General features: G+C 41.3%; 1 protein-coding gene across 4 annotated transcripts in view; it reads right to left on the reverse strand.

Moving 5' to 3' along the window:
- CSMD1 (CUB and Sushi multiple domains 1) overlaps positions 1 to 20791 on the reverse strand; it is a 1127710-nt gene extending 1106919 nt beyond the window's left edge. For all 4 annotated transcript variants that reach the window (XM_027690129.1, XM_027690128.1, XM_027690127.1 and 1 more), the window contains exon 1: positions 20512 to 20791. In XM_027690129.1, the coding sequence (XP_027545930.1) occupies positions 20512 to 20578 (67 nt within the window). In that variant the 5' untranslated portion in view covers positions 20579 to 20791. The remainder of the gene's footprint in view (positions 1 to 20511) is intronic.
- Between the last annotated feature and the right edge of the window lie 6912 nt (positions 20792 to 27703).

Here is a 27703-nt window from a genome sequence, read left to right on the forward strand (position 1 = left end):
ATATATTATTTTTTTTTCCTGGAAAATGAATATTTTTTTCTCTGAAATTCAGATATTTAGGAGTGAATATAAAGATTCTTTAAAAATTTAACCTATTTCTTGTTAGATTTAAGTAGGGGTCTGTGGAATCAGTGACTAAGGTTAAGCCTTGAATAAAGGCAGAGGAAGAATTTTTTATTTCTAAGCATATATATATGAATAAAAAAAGGTAATCACCTAGGTTTTCTACCTCATATTAAGCAAAACCCTTACACCTATAAAGGAATAATGTAGGTCATTATATAAAATATTGAATTTGGACACATAAAATATGAATTCTAGATCAAAATTCAGACATAGACCTTCTTTGGATAAATTATTGTGTTCTTTGTGTCTTTTTTCCCCTTGTCTGTACAGTTAAACTGTTTTATTATAAGGTCCTTGGCACAGGAAGGTATTGTCTTCCATTAGCATGCCTAACACAACAGTACTTAATTTTGACTAGTATCCCTGGGTCCTACTATCATGAAAACATCATATATTTTCCTGGTTTACAGTAAATAAGCCTTGAGGTTCTTTAACATTCTTCACAGTTACTGGGACCTTATATCCTTTGTTTCCCTGCAATGAATCCCAACATGAAAATATTTTTTACCTTGAACAACTATTAGAAATATTGTAGACCATGTCCAAAAGATGCTCTTACTATGGTTTTGTGCAAACTAACAATATTGTTTTCTTTAGTGTGTTTTCTGTGTTCTTTGCATCTTGTTGACCTTTCAAAAGGCTGTTTTCCTCTAGGCTGATGACTTCAGTTTATGCCCTTAATAACTCCTAATTTGTTCTCTTGCTTATTATATTGGAAGACTTTTATTTAGTGAGTATTTTCTATTACGGTTTTGTGTTCCTATACTAATTATTCTACACTTTTCTAGCAAAATTCTGCTTATTTTTGCTTAACAAGTTATATAAAGGATACAATACCTTTTGAACACAAGCACATTGCTCTGCACTTCTTGCTATGCTTTTAGATCCCCCATAAGCTACAAATTATTCCACCCTCTCACTTACATTCAGACATACATAATCATGAACAACAGAGGGCCCAACACTGGCTCCTAAGAAACTCTGTCCAGATTTTCCCTTTGTGGCCTACACTTAAGCTAGTTTTCCATCCCACAATTTCTTTGCTTTCATGATGATTTCTCTTAGCCATTAATCTCAGGTGTGGTGCCTTGTCAAAGGCTTACAAGTAGACTACATCCATTGAATTTCCCTTATCTACAGTAGCAGTAGATAAGGGAAGATATCTTTGAAGAACTCCAGCAGGTTAGTTAAGCATGACCTCCCCTGCCTGAATCTATGCTGGTTATCCTTAATCAAACTGATTTTCAAGCCGTTGTTTCACACTTCCTTACAGTAGTTTAATTTTCCCCACAAGCCTTGTTAAATTCACTGATTTATAGTTTCTTGGACTGTATTTAATATTTTTTGAAGATTTGCTTGCTTTTTTTCAATTTGAAAAAAAATTATTCTTAGAGAGAGCTAGTTTAAATTGTGTCCATAAATAGACTTTTGTCCCTCTGGGTTCCTCACTAGCTGTTTAAGTGTAGGTTTTTAAAACTGGTTTTGATGAAAAAAAAAACCAAAAATCATAAAGTCATGCCCTTTTGTTGTTATTTTGGTGAGGAAGTTTTGTGCCTATTTGAATGCATTATTTCACTACATGTAGTAAAATGGAATAAAATATTGTTGTCAATATAGAGTGGTAAAATTAAAAATATTTTGGTCACATTGCATTCATGGAGGGGGGAAAGAGCTTTCCAGGGGGTCCTAATTCTTAGCATGGTGGAATAGCTATCAAAAGCTGTTCTAAATGAATTCCTCTGTTTACAGGGTGCCAGAATGCAATGTGTCATCCTGAGGGAAATGGAATTGGTGATAAATTTACACATCTGTGGCCTCCAGCATCAATTACATGACTCCTTCTGTCTTGAGGTGAAAATCCATGTAATATTGCATTTGATAAGCAAGGCAATACACTGCCAGCACATCACTCCGGTATTTCAGAAATCCCTGGTGGAAGTTCAAGGTCATGGACTTGAGCTGGTGAACTTCAATAGTTCAGAGTGAAGTATTTCAGACATGGCGTCTTCCTGTGTGGCAGGAGCTTCCTGGGACTGCGGCACTTTTAAACAAAGGGAAAGTTTTTTACATTATTAGAAAAATGGACAGAACTTGAAGAACAGTGAATGTTAACTATGGTACTACCTCCATAATAGATTCAAATAACTGAATTCTGTCTCTCTCTCTGAGACACATGTGCACACATATATTTATACTATATGCATCACCATGGTAACTGGGCAACTTAAGATTAATGCACGTAAATTTCAAAGGGGAGTGTTACATCTAGATCTAAATTTTTTCATCTCTCAAATATCAATGATGATGTCAGCAGAGATGTGGCAGTTATAAGTTAAGTGGCATTGCAAACTTTGTGCTAGAAGAAAAAAAATATTTTGCCAAGGTTTTAAATAAATATGAACCATGGGACAAATCAATCAATCTCCCTGACAATAGCTTACCTCTCTTTGTAAGATTTCTTTGTAGATTTATGTGATGGGCATAACATGGTGATTCTTAAGTCTCTAGTGATAAAAGCTATTGATTATTTCCTGAAATGAGCTGAAAATATGTATTGCAGTACTTATCTTTTATTTGTTTACTGGCAAATGAACCTCAGAGCAATATTTCAAGCACACTACTTGCAACTCCACTTTTCATAGAATAATTGAATATTCACTGAGCAAGATAGAAACCCATCCAGAAGCATGACTCTGATGTGGCGAGTAATGCTCTCCATGTAAGAGGGGACCAGTAGGTGTCCCAGCAGCTTTTTTAGTATTTCAGATTGATTTCCTTTAAGCAAGGTTTGCAACCCAAATCTTCTACCTCGAAAGGAAACTTTAACTGAAAACCTCCACTGCCTCAACAGAGGAGAGCCAAGGGCAGTCACAGTATATGCCAGGAAAAAAAAGAGGATGAGACAGCCTTTAACTGTCTATGGGAAGAGGTAGCTGAATGTATATTTTCACAATCTAGCTAAGTGCTCCAACTCTTAAATTACTCTCTCTTCTGTGGGAAAATGAGAGGGCACCACTTCCACCCCCAGGAATATCTTATGTAAGGCCAAAGTTGGCAGGCACACTTAAAGACAGCCAAGCAATTTTATCCCCACAGAAGAGCATCTATACTGAAGATTACAATGACTGTTCAATAACAGTCATACAAACTGACACGGTATGCAACCATTCTGAGTATGCCAAAAATGTAATATTAGGCTCAAAGGATATTTTCCAATTAAAAATAGGCCTGTGTAAATTTGTGTCGTTTTGGGATTAAAGCAGCATGGTAGTTTGGTAATTTAAGTACTAGATGTAAATAGCTTCACAATAAAGGGAAAATCTGATGCTTAAATTCTTCTGTGTATTTATTTACCACAGAGTCTCCTCAACATCCATGAAATAAATTGGGAACTGAAGAGTTCAGCACATCTCAGATCTAGCTTTTGAACTTGTACATTATATTACATTGTATTAGAATAATCACCAGGTTTTTATTTTCTGAATTTTTCAGGTACATTAACTATACTTACAAAAAATTCTAGGCACAGAGAAGAAAAGACAGATATTGAAGGATTATGCCAGCAACATAACAGTAAAGAAAGTTTATCAACAAAATCTCTTTAAATAAAGTTTCTCTGAAGAAACACTAGTCTACTAATTTAAGCAACTAAATGTACATGCCACCTGATCCTTCGATGAAAATGGTTGAGATATTCTATATAGCATATTTTGTTATGGTCAAGTGAGTAATTTTTAGAAGAGGCAAGCTTAATATACAAACACAGGACTACACAAATTCGTATGTTATCACAAACCAGCATTAAAGTATTGCTACCTAAAAGGAGCAATTTCTTTTATAATTAAACACTATTTATTTGTAAACCTAAATCCGGTTTTTGATCATAATCTTCATCTGTTAAGACATTTTCTCCTTTTCATAAATGTTTGTGAAATGTTCTTCTAATCAAGCAGAAAACAAAGCTTGCTTGAAAAATAATTTTGTTACCCCATTAAAACAGTCCTGCCCAAAGAACTCAAGTCTTTGCCTTGTCCCGTTGGAAATTTAGATTGCAGTACATCAGATACATTACATGTTACTGGGAAGTAGTCCTTCTCCAATCTCCTCTTTAAAACCTGTGCTCTTGTCCCTTCTCAAAAGCTAAGCAATGGTTTTGTTTGTTCAGCATAGGAGTAATTAATGCTTTCCTTTCCTGAATAGACTCTATCAGGAATATTCAGAAATTTCTCATTTATGGAAATTAAATACAGCCTTTCAGAATGAAGAAGCAAGAACAGTCATGGAACACTTGCTAACATTAAAGTGAGCCTTTCTTCTGTCTCATGCTACTCTTGTTCCCAGTGGTCAGCTGTGCTCTTGCTGATTACTTATTTGCATCACTTTGTTTTGTTTTTCTATTGACAGTCCTGAGAGCAAGAGGTAGAATAAAGGGGAAAGGCGGATTTTATGCATCCTGTACAGCCATCTTAAAGGCCTGTAGGCTTAAGGCTACGGTCTTAGGGAACAAGAGAAAAAATTGTTTTTCAGACAGTGACAAATTTTCTAACATGAAACTGCAATCAGAAGCCTATGGATTTGAGCTCACAGAATACCTTGGAGGTTTTAAGGTTTGAGGTAAGTCTCTATCTAGGAACAGAATTTTCAATGTCTTTTCATGGTTTTTTTTCACAATTTGTTCTAAATCTGGGTCTTGTAAGGGCAGAAATTGGTTGATTTCTAAGGATGAAGTGGATTCAGTGTTCTCAGTACAACAGACCTCCTCCTAAACTTTTTCTAACAGAAATGCTTGCAGCATTTCCCTAATTTTTGCAGAAACTCAATCCTTCATCAGAACCCATTAAGAAACGACTGGCAACCAGTGAAGCACTGGCCCACAGAGGGGCAAACAGCATATATGCAAGATGAATCTACTATTTAGTGCACTTTATATTATCAGTGAGCTAAACACTCCATGGAGGTCAACTTCAGTGGGAGAGGTGCTTAGATCACTAAGCATCCGGTTTGATGTATTCATTTCCCGCCAGGACCTAATTTTCTAAGCGTTTTCTCTGTTGGCCCTCCAGAAATCTCTCCTAGGGCAAAATGTTGAACATCACTGTCATTCAGATGGTCAGGATGTACAGTCTTTACTATTTATTGGAAAGCAAACAATAAAATATTATTATGAGAATAAAAAACCAGGTAATGGGACAGTGGGATAAAGGCAAGTGGCTGTTTATAATGAAATACAGACTACTATTCATTTAAGTGCATCAGCAGCATTGACGACAATATCATGATCATTAAAAATTATGAGAAATGCACTTAGGAAACATCCATTAGTATTGATTGAAGCTAGTTACTCTAAATATCCATATGGATTTTTTAGGTGTACGTGGGAAAAGTATGTAATTTATAGATTTACATAATTCCTTCCTATCTGTCAGATGTTCTGTGTAGGGTAAAGTATTTCTGAAGAGCTGGAAGTGCTCAGGGAAATGAGCAGGTAGAAGCTTCAAGACAAGTAAAATGCAGTGTTTTTCCACACAGTAGGAATTAAATTGTAAAACAAATTGTCAGAAAATAGTGTGGTAGTCTGAATTATGAATAGGTTCAAGAACAGATTCGTGAAGGTTAAATTTGTTGATGGATGTTGAACATAGATGCAACCTCTGGCTAAGAGTTCTCTAAACTGGCCAGAGGTTGCTAAAACATAAAAGCCTGCCTATATTTCGCTTCCTGTATTTTTTTCTATGCTTTTGCTAATGGCCATTGTCAGATAGAGGTTATTTTGGTCTGATTTGATGTGACACTTTTTGCATTTTTAAATATATGAAGACTGAAACTTAACCAAATTCATAAGACGTGAACAAAATCTATGCACAGTTTATGTCCCTGACTTAATTCAGGTTTTGAGAGTGCCCATCTTCAGCCTTTGTGCTGGTTGCCTCTAGTGCAGGAGTCATCACAGAGTAGACCCCAGGCACTTTCCACCCTGGGAATGTTAAACAGACATGTAGGAGAATAATAAAGAAGGTATCTTATATCCTTCAGCAAGAGGAAATAATAGTGACTGGAACAAGAAAGATAAGCTCTGCAAAGAGCAAATTTTAAATAACGTAAGGGAAGAAAAAAGAGAAATAGTGTTTAATTATGCAAATCTCATGGTGTCAGCCCTGCCAGTCCTACAAGATAAAAGATGTGATTTTCAGCGTGTCAGCATAATGCCTGTATCAGCCTAGCAGTTGAACTGCCATGCCCATGAGGGCACCAGTCGTTATTTATGAGACCATATCAGACTTTCGCAGTAGTGGCACCAGGAGGTGCCAATGAGGACAGTTGCCAACAGACATTTCAAGTTTTGAGCTTTTACCAGTTCTGCTTAGTAAAACTACATCGGTATGCCTGTGTTACTGGTGACAATAAGGGAAGCTGAATATGCACTGCTCTCCAGCAAGACAAATACCAGTAAAGGAAATCAGAAAAAACACTGAATAATTATTGATGGCTATGAGTTAACTAAGCTGGACTATGTCCCCTGTAAAATACAGGACAGCTCCTATGGCCTAGGTTTCAGAAGACAAGGGGTTTTTTTAATTCTGATCATGCAGGAAACAATACTCCCCAGACTTAAGCTTCCTGTCACAATGTTGTCCATGTCATTCATTTCATTTTCTCTATGTTCATATAATCCTTTGTATGATGGGTCCCTATGCTCTAGGATATACCATAAAACAAATTAATAAGTCATGCCACACACATGTCACTGCCTAATAGACTTTAGGAATAAATATAATCATAGACAAAATATTCAAGAAAAAAAATAAGTGGAAGAAGGCAAATGACAAGAGTAAGGACTGACTTAAAAAAATAAAGTAGTCCTGACTGAAACCCCCATTAAATGCTGTCATACTTTTTCACATGTAGCTTCTTTTTTGAGACACCTTATCTTCTTCAATGGTACTATTGAAGAATGTGTCAATGAAATATAAGAATGATTTCCATCGGCTGTCTATGCTGAATGCTCATCTTTCACCTGACACAATCTGTCACCACAATGGCTCATTTTTTCACAATGGGCAGTACATTATCCTTCTAGCATCAAAGAGTAGTTTCTCGTTTTAATTGATTTTTTACCCTCAGAGGACCTGATTCTCATGCACATTGCTCTTGTGGGACAGTACATAAGACAACAGCAGCATAACTGAGTAGATCTGAGCAGCTAACTGCTGTTGAGACAATCACACAAAATGCTTCGGCTTTACAAAACTGTACTTGGAAGCACTGGGGTTATATGACTGTGCTGCGCTGGCCCTGGCTGGATGTTGAGTTCCCACCAAAGCTGCTCTATCGCTCCCCTCCTCAGCTGGACAGGTGAGAGAAAATATAATGAAAGGTTCATGGATCGAGATAAGGACAGGGAGAGATCACTCACCACTTACCATAACAGGTAAAACTCAGACTCAACTCAGGGAAATGAGTTTAGTTTATTAACAATCAAATCAGAGTAGAATAATAAGAAATAAACCGTAATCTTAAAACACGTTCCCCCACCTTTCCTTCTTCCAGGGCTCAACTTCAACCCCGATATTTACTCTGCCTCCTCCTCCCAGCAGTGCAGAGGGACGGGGAAGGGGTATTACGGTCAGTTCATCACACAGAGTTGTCTCTGATGCTCCTTCCTCCTTGGGAGGACTCACACTCTTCCCCTGCTCCAGCATGGGGTCCCTCTCACAGAAGACAGTCCTCCATAAACTTCTCCGACATGAGCCCTTCCCATGAGCTGCACTTCTTCACAATCTGCTCCAGCGTGGGTCCCTTTCATGGGGTGCAGTCCTTCAGGAACAGACTGCTCTGTGGGTCCCCTGTGGGGTCGCAAGTCCTGACAGCAAACCTGCTCCTTTGTGGGCTACTCTCTCCATGGATCCACAGGTCCTGGCAGGAGCCTGCAACAACACAGGATCACAGCCTCCTTCAGGCATCCACCTGCTCCAATGTGTGGTCCTTCACACACTGGAGGTGGATCTTCTGTCCCCCTGCAGGGGCAGCAGGAACTCCATGGGCTGCAGGGGCACAGCTGCCTCACCATGGTCTGCACCATAGGCTCCAGGGGAATCTCTCTCTGGTACCTCTAACACCTCCTCCCCCTCCTTCTTCACTGACTTGGGTGTCTGCAGAGTTGTTCCTCTCCTATATTCTCACTCCCCTTTCCCCTCTGTAGTTGCCATTGCACTGGTTATTTCCCTCTTCTTAACTATGTTCTTCCAGAGGCACTACCACCATTGCTGGTGGACTTGGCTTTGGCCAGCGGCATGTCCATTTAGGAAGCATGTGGCATTGGCTCTACTGGACATGGGGGAAGCTTCTAGAAGCTTCTGACAGAAGCCACTCCTAAAGCATCGCCACTACCAAAACCTGGCTATACAAACCCAATGCAGTGACAAAGCACATTCAAAATATTTGCACAAATATACATCCATCCTGCAAATATGGTCTGCCGCACAATGCACAATATCAGAAAAAGTTTTGGACCTATTCTACAGTGGTAAAACTGGGTAGACACTTTTTTCCCACCAGAGCCTGCCCACCCCTTAGAAACAGCCTGTTTCTTAGAAAGAAAAATGGAGCCGCAAGAAAGTGCACTTAGTTACCACCAAGAGGGGGTAAATGTAAAAATTATGAATACTCATAGAGGAAATATAAGTGGAGGTGGGACTAATTGCTTTTAATTCTGGTCCAGGACAATGGCCTCCATTTATGCAGTATAGCCAGTATCTGTGAATTGGCTTCACTACAAATTCTGATTTGCTGCTGTGTTTAACGTTCGCTTTGTAATCACAAATGTTTTGTTCCAGGCTACATCAGATCCAGGTTGGTTTCTTCTCTTTTTTTTTAATACACGGAATTACTTAGGTACAGCAGTTTTAAAGAAAAACCAACTTCCCTTGAGGAATCCCTTTTTCTAAAGAAATAACAACGATAGATTTGGAAACTTTGCTTAATTCAGAAACTACCTGGGAGATAATAGTAGTAAATGCTCTTGTCTATCCATTCTCTTTACAGCAGTGTATTGCATTCAGATTATGATGATTCTCAAGTGTAAAAGTAAAAACAGTACGAATTTCTTTATGTTCAAAAGTGCTGAGATCTGCAATTTTCTCTTATGGCAGTGGGAACTGCAGATATTTGGTACTACTGAAAAGAAAGTAAAAATACAATCTAGGCTCTTGACAATAAACAGGACCTTCTGCCCTCTTCCCAGCATCCTTAAACTTGACACTAAGGCTTGTTTTGCAGGTAAAATGAGCTCAGACATGTTTTATTGTTCAGTATGCACATGTTATTTTATTCAACAAACGGATCTCCTCTTCTATCAGATATTTTGAAAAGGAAGGTTGTTTTTCCTGCTGAATGCCTATGACCTGATGTATCATAAGTATTCCATCCACAAGTCTGTTTATCAAATATTCTTATAAGTACCATTTTTCCTAACACTGTGGATACACTGAGATGCATTATCAGTAAAGTCAGTAAGGAAATAAGACAGAAAAAATAATTTCTATACAGCATGAAATCTTGAAAAGCCATCCTATAGTCCTTACTGAGTCAACTCCCATTCTGAAGGCAAGGGAATAGAAAGACTTGTGAAAAACAACCGTGCTTGTAGATGTTGAAATTATCGTGGTACAAACTCACTTGAAAATAAAGACTTGGCTAAGACTTTAAAGAAAATGCATGAGAACTGACAGAAGATTCCAGGTCAATCACTTTATCCAGTACATAGAAATGCTAGATCTGCACTTACCATTTCTAGCGAGAGGAACTCAGATTTGTGGAAACAACAAGAATAAACACTTACAAAAAAATCAATTAGGTGTCTCTGTTTAAAGAGAACTAATAATTTGAGTATATATGATAAAAAAGGAAAACTGAATTCCCTTTGACAAAACAACTTCTCAATTTTCCTTCTAATGTGATATGACTCATCTCAAATCTATTGCAAAGTGGTAAACAAACTACACCAACACAGTAGCCATCATCTGCCAGGAACATTTTAAAATGAAAACCATTACTGATCTACTTTTCTTATCTTCTATACAGAGAAACCTATTTTCCCAGCAGAAACAGCACTTCACATTATCTTCTTTTCGTTTACAATGTTTTCATCACTGCTAACAGCAACCTAAGAAATACCTCATTAAGCCAGTAATTTATTTCTTAAGAATTAAATTAAAGTAGTTTGGACTAGTTTTAGTAGGTTTTTTTTTTCAAAACAGGCTATTTCAATTGAAACAAATAAAAAGAGGGACATTCAGTTCGATTACTAATAGCAGGGTATACAGGAGTTACCTTGGATAGTAATTTAAATATGTGGACAACAGCCCTTTGATTTTATTCTTCACTCATTGAACTAATTTTATAACTGTAACTCTAACAAAAATGTTTAGTTCTTCTTTGTTCTTTAATCATTCTGTAATCTTCTAAAATCAAAATAGCTGCAAGATAAAATATTGTTCTGAGATCAAAATTACAGCTATAAACTGGCCTCTCCACTCATTATTATCCACTATTTATTATTATCATATAGTTAAAAAACAAAATCTAAATCTCTTGATAAAGTATCTGAAGTCAGCTTCACTGCTGGTATACATCATCAGAGATCCACGAAGAGGGTTACATGACGCTATATTTTTTGCAATAGTTCTTGTTTGTAGATCTTAAAATCTTTTGGGTCAGGTCCCTTACTGTGTTAAATGATATTAAATTGAAAAAAGAGAGCAACTTCAATTTCAAAAATATCCCCTGATCCATTGCTTTAAAGAAATTACTTCGAAGCTTCTCAGGAGTTGACAAGAAAAATCTGAATTGTCATGGCAACATGAGTTGAAGAAATACTTCTTTGCTGTTTGCACAGATCATCTCCATGCTATCAATCTGTTTACTAAATGTTGCTAAAGAAAGCAATTAAAGGTTAATCTCTCCTAAGAACCAAATAAATTACATATCTGGTGAAAGCCAGTGGAGTGAAATACAATTCAGATAGGTCAAAAAATTTTGGGGCATGATTCATCTTCCATATAAGTGACACCAAGTTGCATGGTGCAGTCTACATTCTGGAGGGAAGGGATGCCATCCAGCCAGGACAGGCTTGAGAGGTGGGCCTCTGCAAACTTCATGAAGTTTAAAAAGATCAAGTGTAAGATCCTGCACATGGGTTGGGGCAATCCCAAAGACAAATACAGGCTGGAAAGAGGATGGATTGAGACAATCCTGAGGAGAAGGACTTAGGGTGTTGGTGGATGAGAAGCTCAACACAACTCAGTAACGTGCACTTGCAGCCCAGAAGGCCAATCATATCCAGCGTGCACAGCGGGTCAAGGGAGGGCATTCTGCCCCTCTACTTTCCTCTCATGAGACCCACCTGGAGTACTATGTCCATCTCTGGGACTCATGACATAATTAGAATATAGACCTGTTGGAACAAGTCCAGAGGACGCCGCAGAGATGATCACAGGGCTGGAGCACCTCTCCTATGAAGACAGGCTGAGAGAGTTGCAGCTGTTCAGCCTGGAGAAGTCTCCAGGGAGATCTTTAAGGTCCTTTCCAACCCAAACCATTCTGTGATTCTAAACAGCATTTCTGTTGTCAACTTCATAACAATTCATATTAATGATAACTAAGAGTTTGAATTTTCTTTAGTATTATTAATTTGTTCTAGCATCCTTGTTTCAATGCAAGTTCTCTGTGTTATACGTGGCTATAATAAAGTCCAGATTCAAAATCCTTTAATGTTAATGAGATTTATCTTTTTTCCTGTGAGTTCCCCAACCTTTGGATCAGGTCCTAAGTGGTCAAAATCTGATACTTAGCAACCCAAACTACTCAGCTGACTATTAGACTCTATGTCCAATGTGCCTAGTTCTGCACAGCAGAATGCTTCTTTTTTTCTACAACCGGCAGATTTTTTCAAATTAACTACATTATGCACCTGGAAAAAAGAAAGGAAAATTTCTGTATTTTAATTTATGGCAATTAAATATCATGATAAAGCCTCCCCTATACATGTTTCACAGGAAAGAAAGACAGAAATGTTTGAGCACAGCTCATGATCAAAATGCTACTACTGCTGCCACTGTTGACTTCATAAAATCTATTAACACTACTTTCTTCAGTGTTAGAACCACTGCAAACCATGGGTCTGAGTGTATGCTGAGGATGTTTACGTGCTAAGATAAAGAAAATCAATTTAATTTATCAAGAGAGATGTCTGCAAATGCAGAGGGTCACTGACTGTGATATTAGCAGTTGTTTGATTGAACTGAGGTTCTGAAAGTGAATTATAAAACATTTTCTCCCCCCTCAGAAAACCGCTTGGTATGACTCAATCTATGTATTATAAGAAACATCAGCGGGATACCAATAGAGAATCTGGCTGCTGGGGCAAAGCTAAAATAGTGTACTTAGTCACTTGAAAGCAGTCAGCTTCTGCATTGATATCCCACGGACATTAATGAGAACAGTGTGATTTGTCATGACCATTTGTTTCACAACCAGAAGCATGCAAAATTACTATAAAAATAAGTTAAACTTTGCTTTTTTATTATTTTATTAAAATAGCTTTTTCAAAAATTTCCCTCTTTTGCAAGTATGCTCTTCCTTTTCTTTTTTTCTTACCCTCACAGTCATCTGCATTTTTTTGCTAAGGTTCAGGGCAAGGTAGGTTCTGTGAGCTCTTGTATATTCCTGCAATACCTAGCCACTTGCTTTCCAATATCAGCTGCTTCCTGAAAAAAATTACTTCTCTGTTCCTTGCCCCTCCCCCTGTGTTGTACACCAGCAGTGTGATGTGGGTCTCAAGTCACATGGTGCGTGTTATATGCATCAGGACTTCAGACAGAACCTTGATGCACTCACACAAGGCAAGTTCTGAGCTCAAGCACAACACCCAAAGCCAAGCCCAAGCTCTCGTTCATGTCTTCTAGATACGCTATGGAAAGCGAGCCAAGCTCCCCCATCCATTTCAGCAGCAGGCACTGCAAGAACAGTGAAGACACTTTAAATCAAAGCTACATCTAGGCCAGTATTTAAAATAGACAATAACCTGGTTGTGGTCCCCAGTGTGTTTAGGCCCACCTTTGAACCTAAGCTTTAAGTACAGGGCAAGGCTGGCTATGCTTTTGTTCCCAGTGCACTGTAAGTTTCTGGCGTTTCAGCTCCAGTGTAAGCAAAAGAAAAATTTGAATATTTGTATTCTTTTGGGTTTTGTATGCGAACACAATATGGCAAATAATAGAGGTCAAAGAAAGTAAACAATTATTTATGCAGTATTGTGTAATTGCTATGTTTGATCTGCAAATCACAGGATTGATGAGGGAAAGATATATCCCTAGACCCAGACTTGCTCTGTGACTAATGTCAAAAGTTTGTTGCAAACAAGAGCATTATAAAAATATTTCAATAAAAACACTCAAATATAGGTTTAGAAATTATTCTCTAGCAAAAAAAGGCAAAGAAAACTTTCAGACAAGGAAAGAAAAAATACAAAAAAAAAGAAAAACTTCATGTTTGGCAAAATTGTATGAAAGAATCATTGCCTTGAAATTGAAGGCGTGAAGCAAGTGCTGCAAAATGTAATTTTAAAATGCTGACCATATTTCATGCAACTTTGCAAAACAAACACTGCATTAAAAGTTTTATTCAGGGCACGTCTCCAGGACGAAGGACCACCGCCTCCCTAAGATCCTGCTTTATGGTGAACTTGCCACTGGCTGCCGCAAGAGAGGAGCCCCGAAGAAAAGATACAAGGACTCCCTGAAGCAACAACTCAGCCTCGGGCATATTGATCACCATAACTGGTCTACTCTGGCCTCCAGTCGGGAGGCCTGGAGACACACCATCTATAACGCTGCTGATGCTTTTGAGAAAGCACGCAGGATCACCCTTGAGGAGAAAAGACAACGCAGAAAGAATCGTGCCTTGCAGAGTATACCACCTAAGGAGTCTTTCTGCTGTGCCTTTTGCAACCGGACTTGCCTTTCTCGTATTGGCCTTTTTAGCCACCAACGCGCTGGCAAGAAAGGTGGGTAGAGCCCTTCCCAAATCTTCGTTCGCGAAGCCTAGCCATGATGATGATGATTTATTCAGGTCTCTGTCAGGTGCAGTGCTGCAAATGTTTCTTTTGCAAAGCCACTGTACAAAGAAGACATGAACATGGAACATGATTCTGTACTTTAGTATCCGTGGGATATCGTAAAAGAGACATAAAGTATCTGAAGACTAAAATGATACTAGGTTTCTCTGTGTATTGTTCTTCATAATTTCTTCATAAGGAAAATGCAGAGAAAAAAAAGGAAGCAAGGTAGAGGTCAGATGCTCAGAGACACCAGAAATACTGTTTAAAAACAAATTAATTCCATATATACATAAATATTTTTATATTATCAAGGTTGGTTGTTCAGAGTCACCTAGTTTTCCATTTTCAAAGTCATACATAGATACAAACATTGCCAGAAGTTCTCAGCCACAAGAGATCAAATTAAACAGGGTCTGACTCCCCTATTCCGCTGCAGTATCTACTGTGCCTGGCTTATTTGGAATAGTAATCTGTTCAAAACAGGCCAATTGAGCTAATTTTGAAATAAATAAAAATTTCAGTTTCCACTGCAGCAGAATCGGGCCCTCACAACTGTCTGAAATTACCTTTTATTTGACAGGGATGAGACAAGAAATTAATTTGAAGGAACTCAAATCATTATTTCAGAATATGCAAGAATGCATACTTTAATAATTAAAAAGGTGTAACCAACTGTGATTTTTATGCTGGAAATTAAAGCATTACTATAATTGCTAGAAATTGTGGTTTGGGATTTTTGGTTTGGTTTTTTTTTCGCTCATCTTTTGCTAAAAGCAAATCATTGATGATATTCTGATTAATCAAGAGGAATTCTGGTTAATCATCAGCAACAAAACAGTGATTAAATCTTGATCTGTCCTTTTAACTGAATGTGCCCTCTGGGTAAAAATGGCAAGAAACTGTTGTCATTTTCTTTTTTTTTCCATATGTGGAAAAAATTATTGTCTCTGAACAAGTAAGACTTGTTATTAGCAATAAGATGCTATTACTCTTGTAATTATAACTCTTCTAAGAGTTTTCAGTGTATGCCTGCCTCCATCTACCACTCGATTACTAAATGCAGACAACTGATATATGTTGCCTTGGTGTGTCAATACAACACTAGCAATAACCCAAATAATTTCATTAAGCAGTTATGGCGTTGAGAAATGCTTATAACAAATACAGTGTTGATTTTCTTAAATGCAATAGGAATGTCATATAGTGGAGTGAAGTCTTTCATCCAGCCAGAACAAAGATGTGTCAGGACAAAGTAAGATCTCCCAGGTTTCCTCAGGCATTAATGGCATTTTTCCCTATTTCAAAAGTTGGCGGTTGATAAAAATGGTTTAAAGGAAATTGCAGCTGATATAGAAAAGTAAAACTTCTAAGTAAAAGAAAGTGACTCATACATATTAGGAGAATTTCCATATGATTCTTATTCTTTGTTCACTGCAAAAATTGGAAGAACATCCAATTTAGCTCAGTCTAATCTGGCTAATTTTGTAGCCATATGGAACTAGAGGCCAGATTCTTAATCGGCAACCCTGACTTGAATCCAGTTGCATGCTTGAGTTTTATTAGAGATCATGCCTCACAATTATGCTACTGCTTTGGTGGATTGTATATTTAAACCAGCAACTCCCCTTTCGACACTGCATCCCCTGCCGGCTACAGGCAGCCCAGCACTATGCTGCAGTATCTGTGCTTACACTGAAAGCTGCTTGCTAGCAGAATAATGTCATCATGGTCAAAGAGGAACACAATGGTTCACTACAGATTTGAGCAAAATGAAATTACATCTTATCTTTAAATCCACTGGAGGTTTTATACAGTCACACTATCAAGCAGCTACTTCTCTGAGGAAAGGTTACAAGAGAGAGTTTAATGTGACGGTGTACAGATTGAATGCCTTGAAAAAGTTGAAAACAGTGGCCCCTGAGGCTTTTCAGCCTTTTTATAGAGCATGGCACATCTTGAACGCATAGCTCAAAATATTTACAGTTTCAGATTGTTCCTAATTTATCTGGACCAAAGTTTTCATGAGCGTAAACACTATTGAGGCTTAAATCCCATAGATGTTCTAAAAACTTGCATATATTAATGCATATACAATTCTACTACCACATAGTGAGTAATAATAAGAAGAAGAGTTAACATATTTGTATAGAAAAAGCAGTCTGCAGGGGAAAAAAAATGACAACTGCCCCTCTCAAACAAAAGAATCCATGTCTGATCAAAATCATACATGTCTGTATAAAGGCAGTGACAGTCAGTAAAATAGACATATTTGCAGTATAGACAATTGGCAGAATGGTTCTTATCTATGCAGATCACAGACGGTGCTGAAGTGCCCTCGCAGATTCCAACACATCCTGAAGTTCAATGTGTGCTCATGCCTGCATGTCCCTGTATACCATCTACAGCTCTTCACACACCCCCCCACCCCAGAAACTGATAAACCTTTACTGGCTGATGGGGGGAATTAAAAACTAAACCATGGGTTCAATGGTCTAAAATGAGTGTTTGGGGAATCTTTGCTAAATTGATATGCTCTCCAACACATTATATTCAAATTGACCATATTTCCTGTTCCTATACAGTTAAGGACATCATCTAGATATCTTGATGAAAAAAATGGGATAGATACAGATCTTACCAAAAAGTAAATGCATTCTTACATTAAAATATTATGTGGTCAGAGCTGGATATTCTCTGTTCTGCCTTTTCTATCGCAAATTCCTTACTGCACTGGGGGATGGGGAATACATCCATTGAATACTCGGTTTTGCAGCTGGGTATCCAACACCTTGCTCTGATGGTCTTCTAAAAATTTCCTTTTTTCAGCTTATTTTCCTTAGAATTGCTTTAGTCTTCTCTGGAAGAGAATGGAGCCTCTCTAGAGAGAGCTGCTTCACAGTTTGAAAAGCATTGTTTTGGAGAAAAAAAAATATGGCTTTAAAAGAGACAAACACTTTCAGTCCAACAGGAATAGGCCTTAAACATAGTGGTAACTTTGTGTGATGTAGTTATACCAATTATTTTGACAAAGTGATAACAGTAAACAGAAGGTATATAAAATGTTTTGGGGTTTATTTATTTTTTAAAACAAAATCCTAAGCTGTAGATGGGGGAGTCCTTTCACTGTCTGGATTTAATTTAAGAACAGAAATGCTTTCCCTTTGCTATTTCCATTATTCTGAATGATACGTCTGTGCATAAGCCTACATATGTACTTTTTTTTTGAGGCAATTAGGTGCCAATGAAGGTGCTGAAGTTGGTTATCTAAACACATCCAGAAAATTACCTTGAAACCACGTACTGGAACAATTGTAAGTATTAGTATTTCTGCATTGAAAATAGATTGTACACAGAGCTTAGGTCACAGCAGAAAGAAATTTCAGTCTTTTCTTCTTGAATTTTAGTCTAAATTCAATCTACATCTACCATTTGTTCTAAGAATTTTTACAGAAATGATGCTGATGTGTTTTGTCTTTCAAGCAAACCAATAGGTTTTTTATGTTTGCTTTTGTTACGATATAACATAATAGAATTAGCAAATGGTTCTACAAACAAGTCCATCTTAACATGCAGAGCTGAACACCATGCTGTCTGTCTTGTTGAAACATAAGTGCTTTGATAGGGTAGCTTCTGGGAAAGTGGTACCTTTAAATGACTCCATACTAATTTCCCTTGATGTTTAAAGCTTAATGGACAAGGAAGAATCCCCCAAATGTTTTCCAAAGCACTCAGATCCATCAATCAGACGAAATGAGTCCAAAGAAACGTATAGAACTGCACCTCAAGTCTACCACAGTGAACAATGAATGTTCATTTTCATCCTTCCTTGCTCCTTAAAAAAGTTACAGAAAATTGCACAGCAACAAAGAGTTTCCATTTCATTTCATAATGAGGAACAATGTGGAGAGCAGCCCACCTGTCATTTTTACTGGAAGATATGGGAACGCCTGTGGCAACACCTCCAGAAATTCAGGACCTGTTTTTTTTCTCATAAAACCCCCAAACCAAGTAAAACCCAGGTGAATTTATATTACAGTAACCAAATTATTTGATGGCAAGGGGCTGGTAAAACAGAGTTCTGAGAATCTCATAATTACAATTTTATGTGCTTCTAAAAGCTGTGTCTTTATGTTACTAAGGAAAGAGTTCTTTCACTCTCTAAAGTATAAACGTAATTTCAACCTCAGGATTACATCTGACTAAATATAGACACCTGTGCTGGACTGCCTAGGAAGGTAAACGGGAAGGAATTATGACAACTGTCCTCGCTGGTTCCTCTTCAACCTGTTGTTTGACTTCAATATTAAGTCAGTTTGTAGCCTTTGAGTAGGTGTGTTGCTGCTCCACATTAAGCAGGTATAATTACATTCTGAAGAGCAGCATCAGAAGCAGTGCCCAAACGTCCCTGGCAAAACCTTTGTATGTAAGCAAGACACGTCGGATCGTCGCTGAATAACCATGATCCAGCCTCCAGCTTTTCGTATGTGCTGTCAGCCATGAAAAGAAAACACTTAAATGTCAAACGACATAACCGGCTACAGTGTATTTAACAAATGAGTCGGGGGTGTCGGCCCGCCCCGGGCGCGGCGCGGCCGTGTCCGCAGCTGCCCGTCGTCCCGCGGCCGCCGGGCCCCGTGTGCGGCTGCAGCTCCCAGGGCAGCGCCGTGCCCGGCACGTGTGCGGGATGGGAGCGGCTGCCCAGCCCCGCGTGGGTGGGCACCGCGGAAAGGAAGCACCTGGGGCGTATGGGGATGCTGGAAGTTGGGCAGGGCGGCCACGCCGAGAAGCCCCCGCCCGCCCCGGGCCCCATGTGCTGCCGGGCACAGCCCGTCTCCAGGAGCCGCAGCTTCACAGCCCAGAAAAGCCGTGCGCCTTCCTCCCCCTCCACTCCTTTCCCGCGGAGGCAGCCGGTGGCGTTGCCCTGTGGACCGTGGCAGCGGCAGGAGCCGGGCAGAAGAGGGAGGGATGCCACCGGGCTGGCGAGGAGCCGCAGCCGATCCTCCGGACCGGGCAAAGCTCCCGCCCAGCTCCCGGGAGCACGGGCTGGCCTTCCACCGCTTCTTCCTGCGGATCACGGCCGGAGGCTGCCGAAGCGGGGGCACACTGCCGTGCCGCCCGGGCGGGAGAGGGAACCCGGCCGTGGGCACCTGCCGGACGGGGAAGGCTCCAGCCTCGCCCGCTAACCCGGGCACCCTGCTCCCCCCCCGCTCCAGCCGCCCCCGCACCGAAAAAAGCAGCGAGAGAAATAAAATGGTGGTAACGATGTAAAGCGCCTTGGAAGGGTTAAGGGAGCCTCAGACAGTAAAAATCGCAAGGGAAACCGTCCTCCCGGAGGCAGGCAAAACAACCGGGAGCGAGGTGGGAGAAGGCAGAGGCTGTAACAGGGACAGGTGCTCAGCTGCGAGCTGCCTCACTCCCTCTCCCTCTCTCTCTCTCTCTCTCTCTCTCTCTCTCACACACACACACAGACTCGCATCTCTCCCAGCATGAAAAAGCGCAGGGCTAATGAGAGGCAAAGTGAATAATGGGGAAGTTGTTGTCTCCAGCGATGAGGCAAGTGATGGGGCTGAGGCCAGCACTGAAGTTGTGTAACCAAATTCTCCACCGTCACCCCCTCGTTTCTCCTCCCTCCTTGATTTTTAAGGAGAAACACAGCTGGGGGTGGGAGACTCTCCCCACCGCACGCCGACCAGAGAGGAGCCCTCTTCCCTCAGGCACGGGCAGGCAGCTGGCGGAGGTGTCCCCGACGCCGCATCCCCGCCTCCGCGCAACTTGCGGGGAGCGGAGCCGGCTGAAGGCAGGCGGGGGCGGCTCTCCGCGGCCACCCACTCCGCGCTCCCCCCCGAGCACGGCAAAAGCCGGGGAGGCGGGAGGAGGGGAGATCCAAACTTGCCAGCTCGGGGACTGTCCCTCAAACGGGAGCGAGTGCCGTTCGTGCGTGCGCGGGGAGAGAAGTGTTCCCAAACTCCGGCGCTGCCCAGGCGGCTGGATGCGCACGGTTCCCCTCGCGGCGCCGCAGCGGTTGCTGCCCAACACCGGGGGGCTGGCTTCTCCCAGGGGAAGTGACTGGCCAGGAGCCGAGCCCTCGGGGAACACCGGCGGGAGGTGGGAGGCAGGGAGAAGGGAGACTGGGCTCGAAGAGCCTGCTGTTTCCCGGCGCAGAAACGAAGCGAGGGAGAGAGCTCAACCGAGCGGCAGTGATTTAGCTGAGGGGGGAATCAGTGCCGTAACCACAGCCTACACGAATCCAGTGCAAGAAACCCGAATCTTACCCTGAGCTGCAGTGAGGAGCCCCGCGCAGAAAACCAGCAGAGACTTGAATTTCTTCCACGCAGTCATGTCTGCAGTTATTCCACACACACACACACTCACACAAAACCCCCGGCGGCTCTTCTCGGCTGCGACCGTGTCCTCCGAGCGGCAGCGGGGCTAAAGACAGCGCCAAATAACCACCACAGGGCGAGGAGAGGCGGAGAGGAGCGGTCCGGGTCCCGAGCGCCGCGCAGCGCCCGGCGCCTCCTGCAGGACTGCGCGGGCGGCTCGCTCGGCTCTGCTCTCACACAGCATCAGTCCCGCGCCGCGCCGGGGCTGCGCCGCTCAGCGCCCGCGGAGCCCCGGCGCCGCCGGCCCGCCGCCCGCCCAGGGGAGGGGAGGGCGCGCACGGAGGGAGGGGAGGCGCGCCCGGGGCCCCGGGCAGCGCGGCGTGCACGGCCGCCGGCGGGGAGAGCCGGCCAGCGGCGGCAGGAGAGAGATGCGGGGAGTGCGAGGAAGAGGAGGAGGAGAAGAAGGAGGAGGAGGAGGAGGAGGAGAGGAGAGGGAGGGAGGGAGGGATCGCGGCGAAAGCAGCGCAGGCAGCGCAGCAGAGCGGCTGCCAGCCACACGAGAAGCCGCTGCCGCCGGACTCAACCATCCCTTCCCACGGAGAGGGGAAGGGGCCGGCGCTGCGCAGCCGGAGCACTCTGGGCCCGCAGCCACCCCGCTCCGCGGACGGCCCCGCACGGACCCCTGGGGCGGTCCCGGCCTCACCCCCGACCGCGGCCCGGGCGGCTGCTGCCGCCCGCGGAAAGCCTCGGGGAAAGAAGGCTTTCCCTGGCCCGGTGCCCCCCGGCGCGGGGAAGGGTAGCGGCTGCAGGGCTACACCTGCACGGGGGACTCCTGCTGCAATTCCCTGGTACCCTGTCCCCCGGCCCTGCTTGCAGTCCGGCACCCCCAGCCACATGTGGGGTGTGGGTGGTGCGGGTGCTGGAGTCCCTTGTCCTACGTGAAACTCCCCTCTGCTTTCGTCTCCACTCGTGAAGGAGGAAGGTTTTTAGGTCCAAAATGTGCCCTGCTCGTTCCTTCCAACTTGCTGATCAGAACAAGCTATCGTTCCTGTGGGGAAGGAGAGAAGCCAATGTCTCCTTGAGGAACACTGCTTTGTCTTTATGTTGCCATTCCCGAGAGCTCCTGTTGCCAAGAGGAATTTCTGCCATTAACAATCCTTTCCAAAACTAAGAAAATCCAATCAAAATGTGGCATGGCAGATGCTCACAGAGGCTTCCCCACCACCACCCTGGAGCAGGCAGGATTGGTTCCCTGAGCCCGAAGGAAAGGAGACGGTGACCTAGGGTTGGCCTGTCACAGGTCCCTATGCTCCATGGCCCCGGCAGGTGATGTCCTTTGCCAGCAAGGATTTCTGTGCCAGGCTTACCTGCAAACGGGTGGCAAAAAAGTGACTTTAAATCCAGTAAGATTGTCACCACCACTGCACACTGGGCCTGACTTCATAATTAATGCTTACCTATATCCGTAATTAAAACACAAAGGCTCATAGGAAGGAAAGAGAGAAACGCAAGCCCTTTTGGAAAGGTAGTTTCAAGGTTGTAATTATTCACTTATGATGAATTTTCTTTCGTGGTGAAATATGCAAAGTTGTTTTCTCAATGTAAGTTGCAAGAAGGTGGTGAATGGGCACTGAACGAGGTAGGCTGACTTTGTAATAAGCTTGTATTTATGTAAAAAGGTTGTGGCTCTCACTCGGAAAAAAAAAAAAAAAAAGAAATTAACAAAGCAGGGCTAGGCAGGCTGCCGAGACAGACGTGGCATTGCTGCCATCTCGTGGCAAGCGCTCCCTCCCTGCTGCGCCAGGGCTGCAGTCCCTGCCCTACCTTTCCCCACAGCTCCCAAACCCACTGCACTCCAAACACGTCCACAGGAGGGATCCAGTCTTGGTATTCATCCATTTTTTAAGAACGCCTCGGGGACTCATTTTTTGCATTCGTGAAAATAAAATGATGCTAATACTTGTTAGTACCAGACATCATGTAGCCAAGCTGCTGTGCAGAATTCCCCAGTCAGAGCTGCTCAGGCTCCTCATGTCTCAGGCCCCTCCACTTATCCTTGTCAGCAGACAAGGGGGAATTCACTAATGATTGTGAGAAAGACAGATATGGACACTAAGCTTAAGCTGAGACTCTTGCTTTATGGCCTGCAGTAGTCTGAGGCTTAGATTTTTGAAATACAGATTTTTTTGCATTGCATCTGGCCCAAGAGATCACAATAATTTTTGGTTTTGTTTCATTGTATTGTCTATTGGGTTAGAATATTTTAAAAGTTATAAATTAACCCCATTTATAGCTGTCTGGGTGTAGTTGAAAGCAGTAATGATGGTGACATTTCTTGCTGTGCTGTTTAAGTAAGCACTCTTAATTTGAGAAGTTGCTGTTTAATACTGCTCATGGCAGATTCTGCAGAAGCTCCAGTATGATATAACGTGCTTTCTTGGTCTTGACTCACCCGGCTTAGATTTACTGTTTCCTGAGGCTTTCTGTTCTTCTGAGGATTTTCTGGGCTTTATTGAGCTTTTGGGACCCGATTCCTTCTCTATTGAGTTATTCGAGTGTTAATTTCTTCCCTTCATAACACCTAAGTAAGGCAAAATAACTGGGCACTGCAATCACCATCACTGTAAAAGATGCTTTCTCTCTTTTCTTATATCCTATGATAGTAAACAATATGCATAAACATTGTTGACCTTTAGTATATTATCACTTGTCACCTGAGTTAGTGCCTTACTAAGATAAACAGGACAGCACAGACTCCCCAGACAAGATTTCAGCCTCTCCACAGACTCCAGTAGCTGTCACAGTGACTTTTACAAACCCTGTGTGACATAAAAGTTTTGGCGAAGCCAAAAAAGCCGTAAGATGACTATGGAACTGAAACATGACATTCCAGAAGGAATCTCCACCAACCTGACTTGAGCTTAGTGTAGAACTGCAGTACCTAAACATGGTAATTACAGAATATGATCTGACCTAAATGACTGTAATCTCTCTGTTGTATATTAAGTACCTAATGTACTGACATAAAATCTACGAATTTATGAGTTTGAACAGAGGCGATATTTCTCTCTATTCCCTATAGACAGTATGGAGGAGTGTATATGTCAAGACTGTTTGTACTAATCAGGGTGATTTAAAGGTAACTTGACAGGGATTTATTTTCAATTGAGAGCTTGTCCTTTTACTTCCCTATGCCATATAAAAAAGAGGTCTGAAAGGTTAGATTTCCTCTTTTCTTTTTATTTTTTTCAGCTCATTATGTTAATAATATTGAATCCACATTTCCCTGTTGTCATTTTATAGGAGGAAGAAGCATTTTTCTGTAAGGTGCAGGAATATTTGCTCATATCTAAGCAAAACTACTGATTCAGAATACAGCTGAAAATGTACTATATACTCATTAAAGAGGGATGCTTGTGGGATCCCATAACCAGAATTTGCACTTGCCAGTGGACACAGAAGTCTGTAGCTTTCTGCCAGAAGGTTACTGTGAAGTTAAAAATGTGAAAGCTTAAAAATCAAAAAAATTGTATCAAGGGGAAAAAAGTCTATAAGAGAAATCTTCAGCAGAATACAGATTCCATGTGAGGAAGTCAGAAAGTAGAACTGTTTTCTTCATAAGTAACTTTATCAAATTTTTTTTTGTCACATAAGCTCTTTAGTTGTGAGTGAAAACAGAGACCAGAGTTCCAAATACTCTCACTTAACACAGTCTCTTTTCAAGAGTTACTTTCAGGCTTGAAACATTTGATGATTTCTTTAGTCATAACAGTCTTTCAGGCTGGAACAATAAAAAATATTTATATCTACATGTGTTCCTAACCCCCATTTGTTATACCATAAAGAATAAAAAGCAGGCCATGTCACCCACAGTCTGTCTACAGTTAGAAATTTTGTTGCTTGGGTTCAGACTTGACTCTGCTTTCTTTTTGAGATAACATTCTCTCCAAAATAGATCAATCTTATAAGATTGACAATGATGACGACTACAGCTGCAAAAAACTGCATCTGCAACATCAGCTACAACTACATTGTTTTATATACTCTACCAGCACCGGACAATAAATGTAAGTACCAGTAGTCTTCTAAGCTGGAAAAAGAAGGAGAAAACAGGGAAAACATGGTTACAGGCTGGCAGGTGGGACGCGTCAGGGGATATTGGTCAGCAAGAGAGAATATTATGATAGCATCGTTCAAGAGGACCACTGGGCCTAAAGTAATTGCTCTGCTACGTTGTATTCCCCTCTGGAGTGCTTAGTTTAGGGGGAACAGTTGGCAAGACTGGGGGGGAAACGTATGTTGCCTGTTTTAAAGTACCCTCAAGCATTACTTAGCTCCTCAGGGGCAGACTCCAGCACACTGCTTCTTTTCTAAGCATCTACATTGATTCCATCTGTCCTTAAGGTGACATGTAATTGATGTTAGGAAGACGAGACTTCTGAAAGATGTTTTTGCCTTTGAGGGAAGGTGGGATATGTAGGCAGTAGCCTTCAGGGTGCCTATAGGAGACAACACCAAGGTCATTCCACTTAGGTACTGTTGCTCAGAGGTTTAAACATTTTAGCTTTTGAGGGTTAAGAGAGGCAAAGGGAACTTTGTTGAAGATATTCAAGGAAAACAGATGATTGGTTTTCTGGTTAAGCATAAGAAGATCCTACAGAGTATGAGGTTTGGCTATGTGAGAAAGTTTGAAACAGTCTAGTAACGTGGGTAACCGTAGCTCACATTATGGTATAAACAGACATGTCAGTATCTTTACAGAGAGTAAAATGTGACAGTGTCAGCCAGCTTTGAGAATGAAAAGTAGTAACTCCTATCAGATGGGAGAGATAAGGAAGAACCAGAGAAGTGAGGCCAAGAATAGCTCAGAAAAACAATGTTTTCTGACAGAAATCTCATTGGCTATGGGAAGGGCAAGACTACATTTATCAGAGCTGGAAAAATAGTGCTTTTATTGAGACAGGATAATAGATGTCTGGTTGCGAAGAGACTTTGATCAGGGGGGCTCCATACCTGTATTGTACTAAAAGTCTGGTTACTTCACGTGAGCTGTCTTGCCCAAGAGTGACCATAGTGCTGAATGATGTGCAGCTATGCACTGTCTTAATTATGAGCACACACTGACTTGGTGAACTTTAGTGAACTGCTGTAACTTGAGCTGCAATGGCTCTTCCATATTATTTGTTTAAGAATTTGGAAGAGGCACTCTTCAACGCAGCTCTCTTGGTGTGGTTTCCTCATATGGAGTCATACATGTCATTTAGTCTAGAAACCCACTTCCTAGAAACTAAAAATTTTTTTGTTGTTGTTAAGGAAAAAGACTTAAGTTATATTCCGGACATATTTTGAGCCAACTCAAAATATGAGAAAGATGGTTTAAGGTATGGGAAAGGATAGGCTGCCTATTTGATTCATCATGCGTTGGAGATGATGGCTACATATACATGAGGAGATGTCAGAGAGGCAGGTTGAGATTTCAGTTTGGACATAAGGAGATTAGTTTGGAGTAGACTAGTATATCTCTGAGTCATTAGCAAACAGATGGTAGTTGAATTTGTATTTGTTGATGAGATCACACAGAAACAAGGTGTAGAGGGAAGAGAGAAGGAAAACAAGGACAGAAAACCCACACAGTAATTTGAAGAGTGGATGAGAAATATGTTCTCAAATATACCCCCTTGATAATCAGGTGAAGAGAGAATTATTGACATGGACATACAGTATTCTAAGAAGAGCTCCGTGATAGGTCCAAGGGGCTGGAAATGGTGTCTTCATGAACTTTAGATAGTTTTTAGAGATTGAGGAATGAATAGTTTCATATGGTTCTGAAGAAAGGGGAGACTAAATCAGAGAAAACAAGTTGCTTCAAGGGGATTTCTAAGAGTGTCACAGTAACTCTAATGTTCTTTTGGTATTCTCATTCTTCTTTCATAAAGAATGAGCAAATAGCTGGGAGTTGAAAGTAAAATAAAGGGAAATGCAGGTAAAATCATACAGTTTCCAACATGGCAAAGACTAATCTATAAATAAAGGGGTAAATTGTCAGAAGAGAGAAAAGAGGACAAAGAGAGTACAGGTCATGAGAAAAATGGTGAGAAATTATGATACTGATCATGAAAGAAGTGAGATGACTGGGTAGAATGGAGGCATTGAAGCAGCTAGAGGAGCCAAAGGAGGCAAACAAAGAAGAAGCTTTTGAATCCATGGGGAAAAAATAGTAAAGAGCATTAACGGTTAAAGGAGTAAATAAAGAGGAGTAAAGCTAATTTTTGACTTACATTTTAATAGCAGGGTCTGCACATGAAGTTTAACAGACCTGATAGGAAAATGGGGAGAATGCACAGATAACCAGGTGCACAATCATCAGTGCTTTAAAAATAATCACTATCAACAAATTACACTTAGACTCAAAGAGTCCTTGACTGAAGTGACTTAATCTCTAGAGATATATTCACTTTGGCAGGTGCTCCAAGAAATGAGTTCCTATGGCTTATATTAACTGAAATTTTGGGTACACTTTGCCCATGCATAAGAAAAGAGTACTGCAGTAAAGACAGAGAGGATTTCTGTGACGTTTTTATCAGGAAGATATTTCTGCAGTTTCCTAAGTTCTGATGGTGGGCTCACTGGGCGTGCTAAGCTGGAAAGTAGTAACAATGACAGTCTCAGTAGAACATCTGGGATACGAATAATCTTGTGAAGCCCACATTTATATTCCCAATAGATGTTGCAGAAATAACTTCTGCTACATCTCAAAATCTTTCTTCGGAGCAGTTGAATTTCACCTGTGTAACTCAATCACTGAATTTGTAGCTAACCGCACGTCAGGGATCTTCTGATGCTGGAGTTCCTTACAGAAGTCTGTGTAGGCCTGCAGAGGGAGACAGTCTGTTCAGGTGCTCGCCAGATTTTACAGCTAGTTATCTCTCTGTATTGACTGAAAAAGAATTTGATGGTCTGGTTTAAGCAAACTGCATGACAAAGTCAGGTTTAAAATGACCTAAACTTTGCCAAACTGTTTACTTATGTGTTTTTTCTTTTATTTGTTAATCTGCTTCTAATTCCTATTTCCATCTCATAATGCGGGGGCACAGAGTTACCGCATTGTGAACTGGTGTGTGTATATGTAAAGTTTAAATTT

Source organism: Neopelma chrysocephalum, unplaced genomic scaffold (genome assembly GCF_003984885.1).
Source record: "Neopelma chrysocephalum unplaced genomic scaffold, ASM398488v2 Primary Assembly neopelma1_80b, whole genome shotgun sequence".
Taxonomy (NCBI): Eukaryota; Metazoa; Chordata; class Aves; order Passeriformes; family Pipridae; genus Neopelma; species Neopelma chrysocephalum.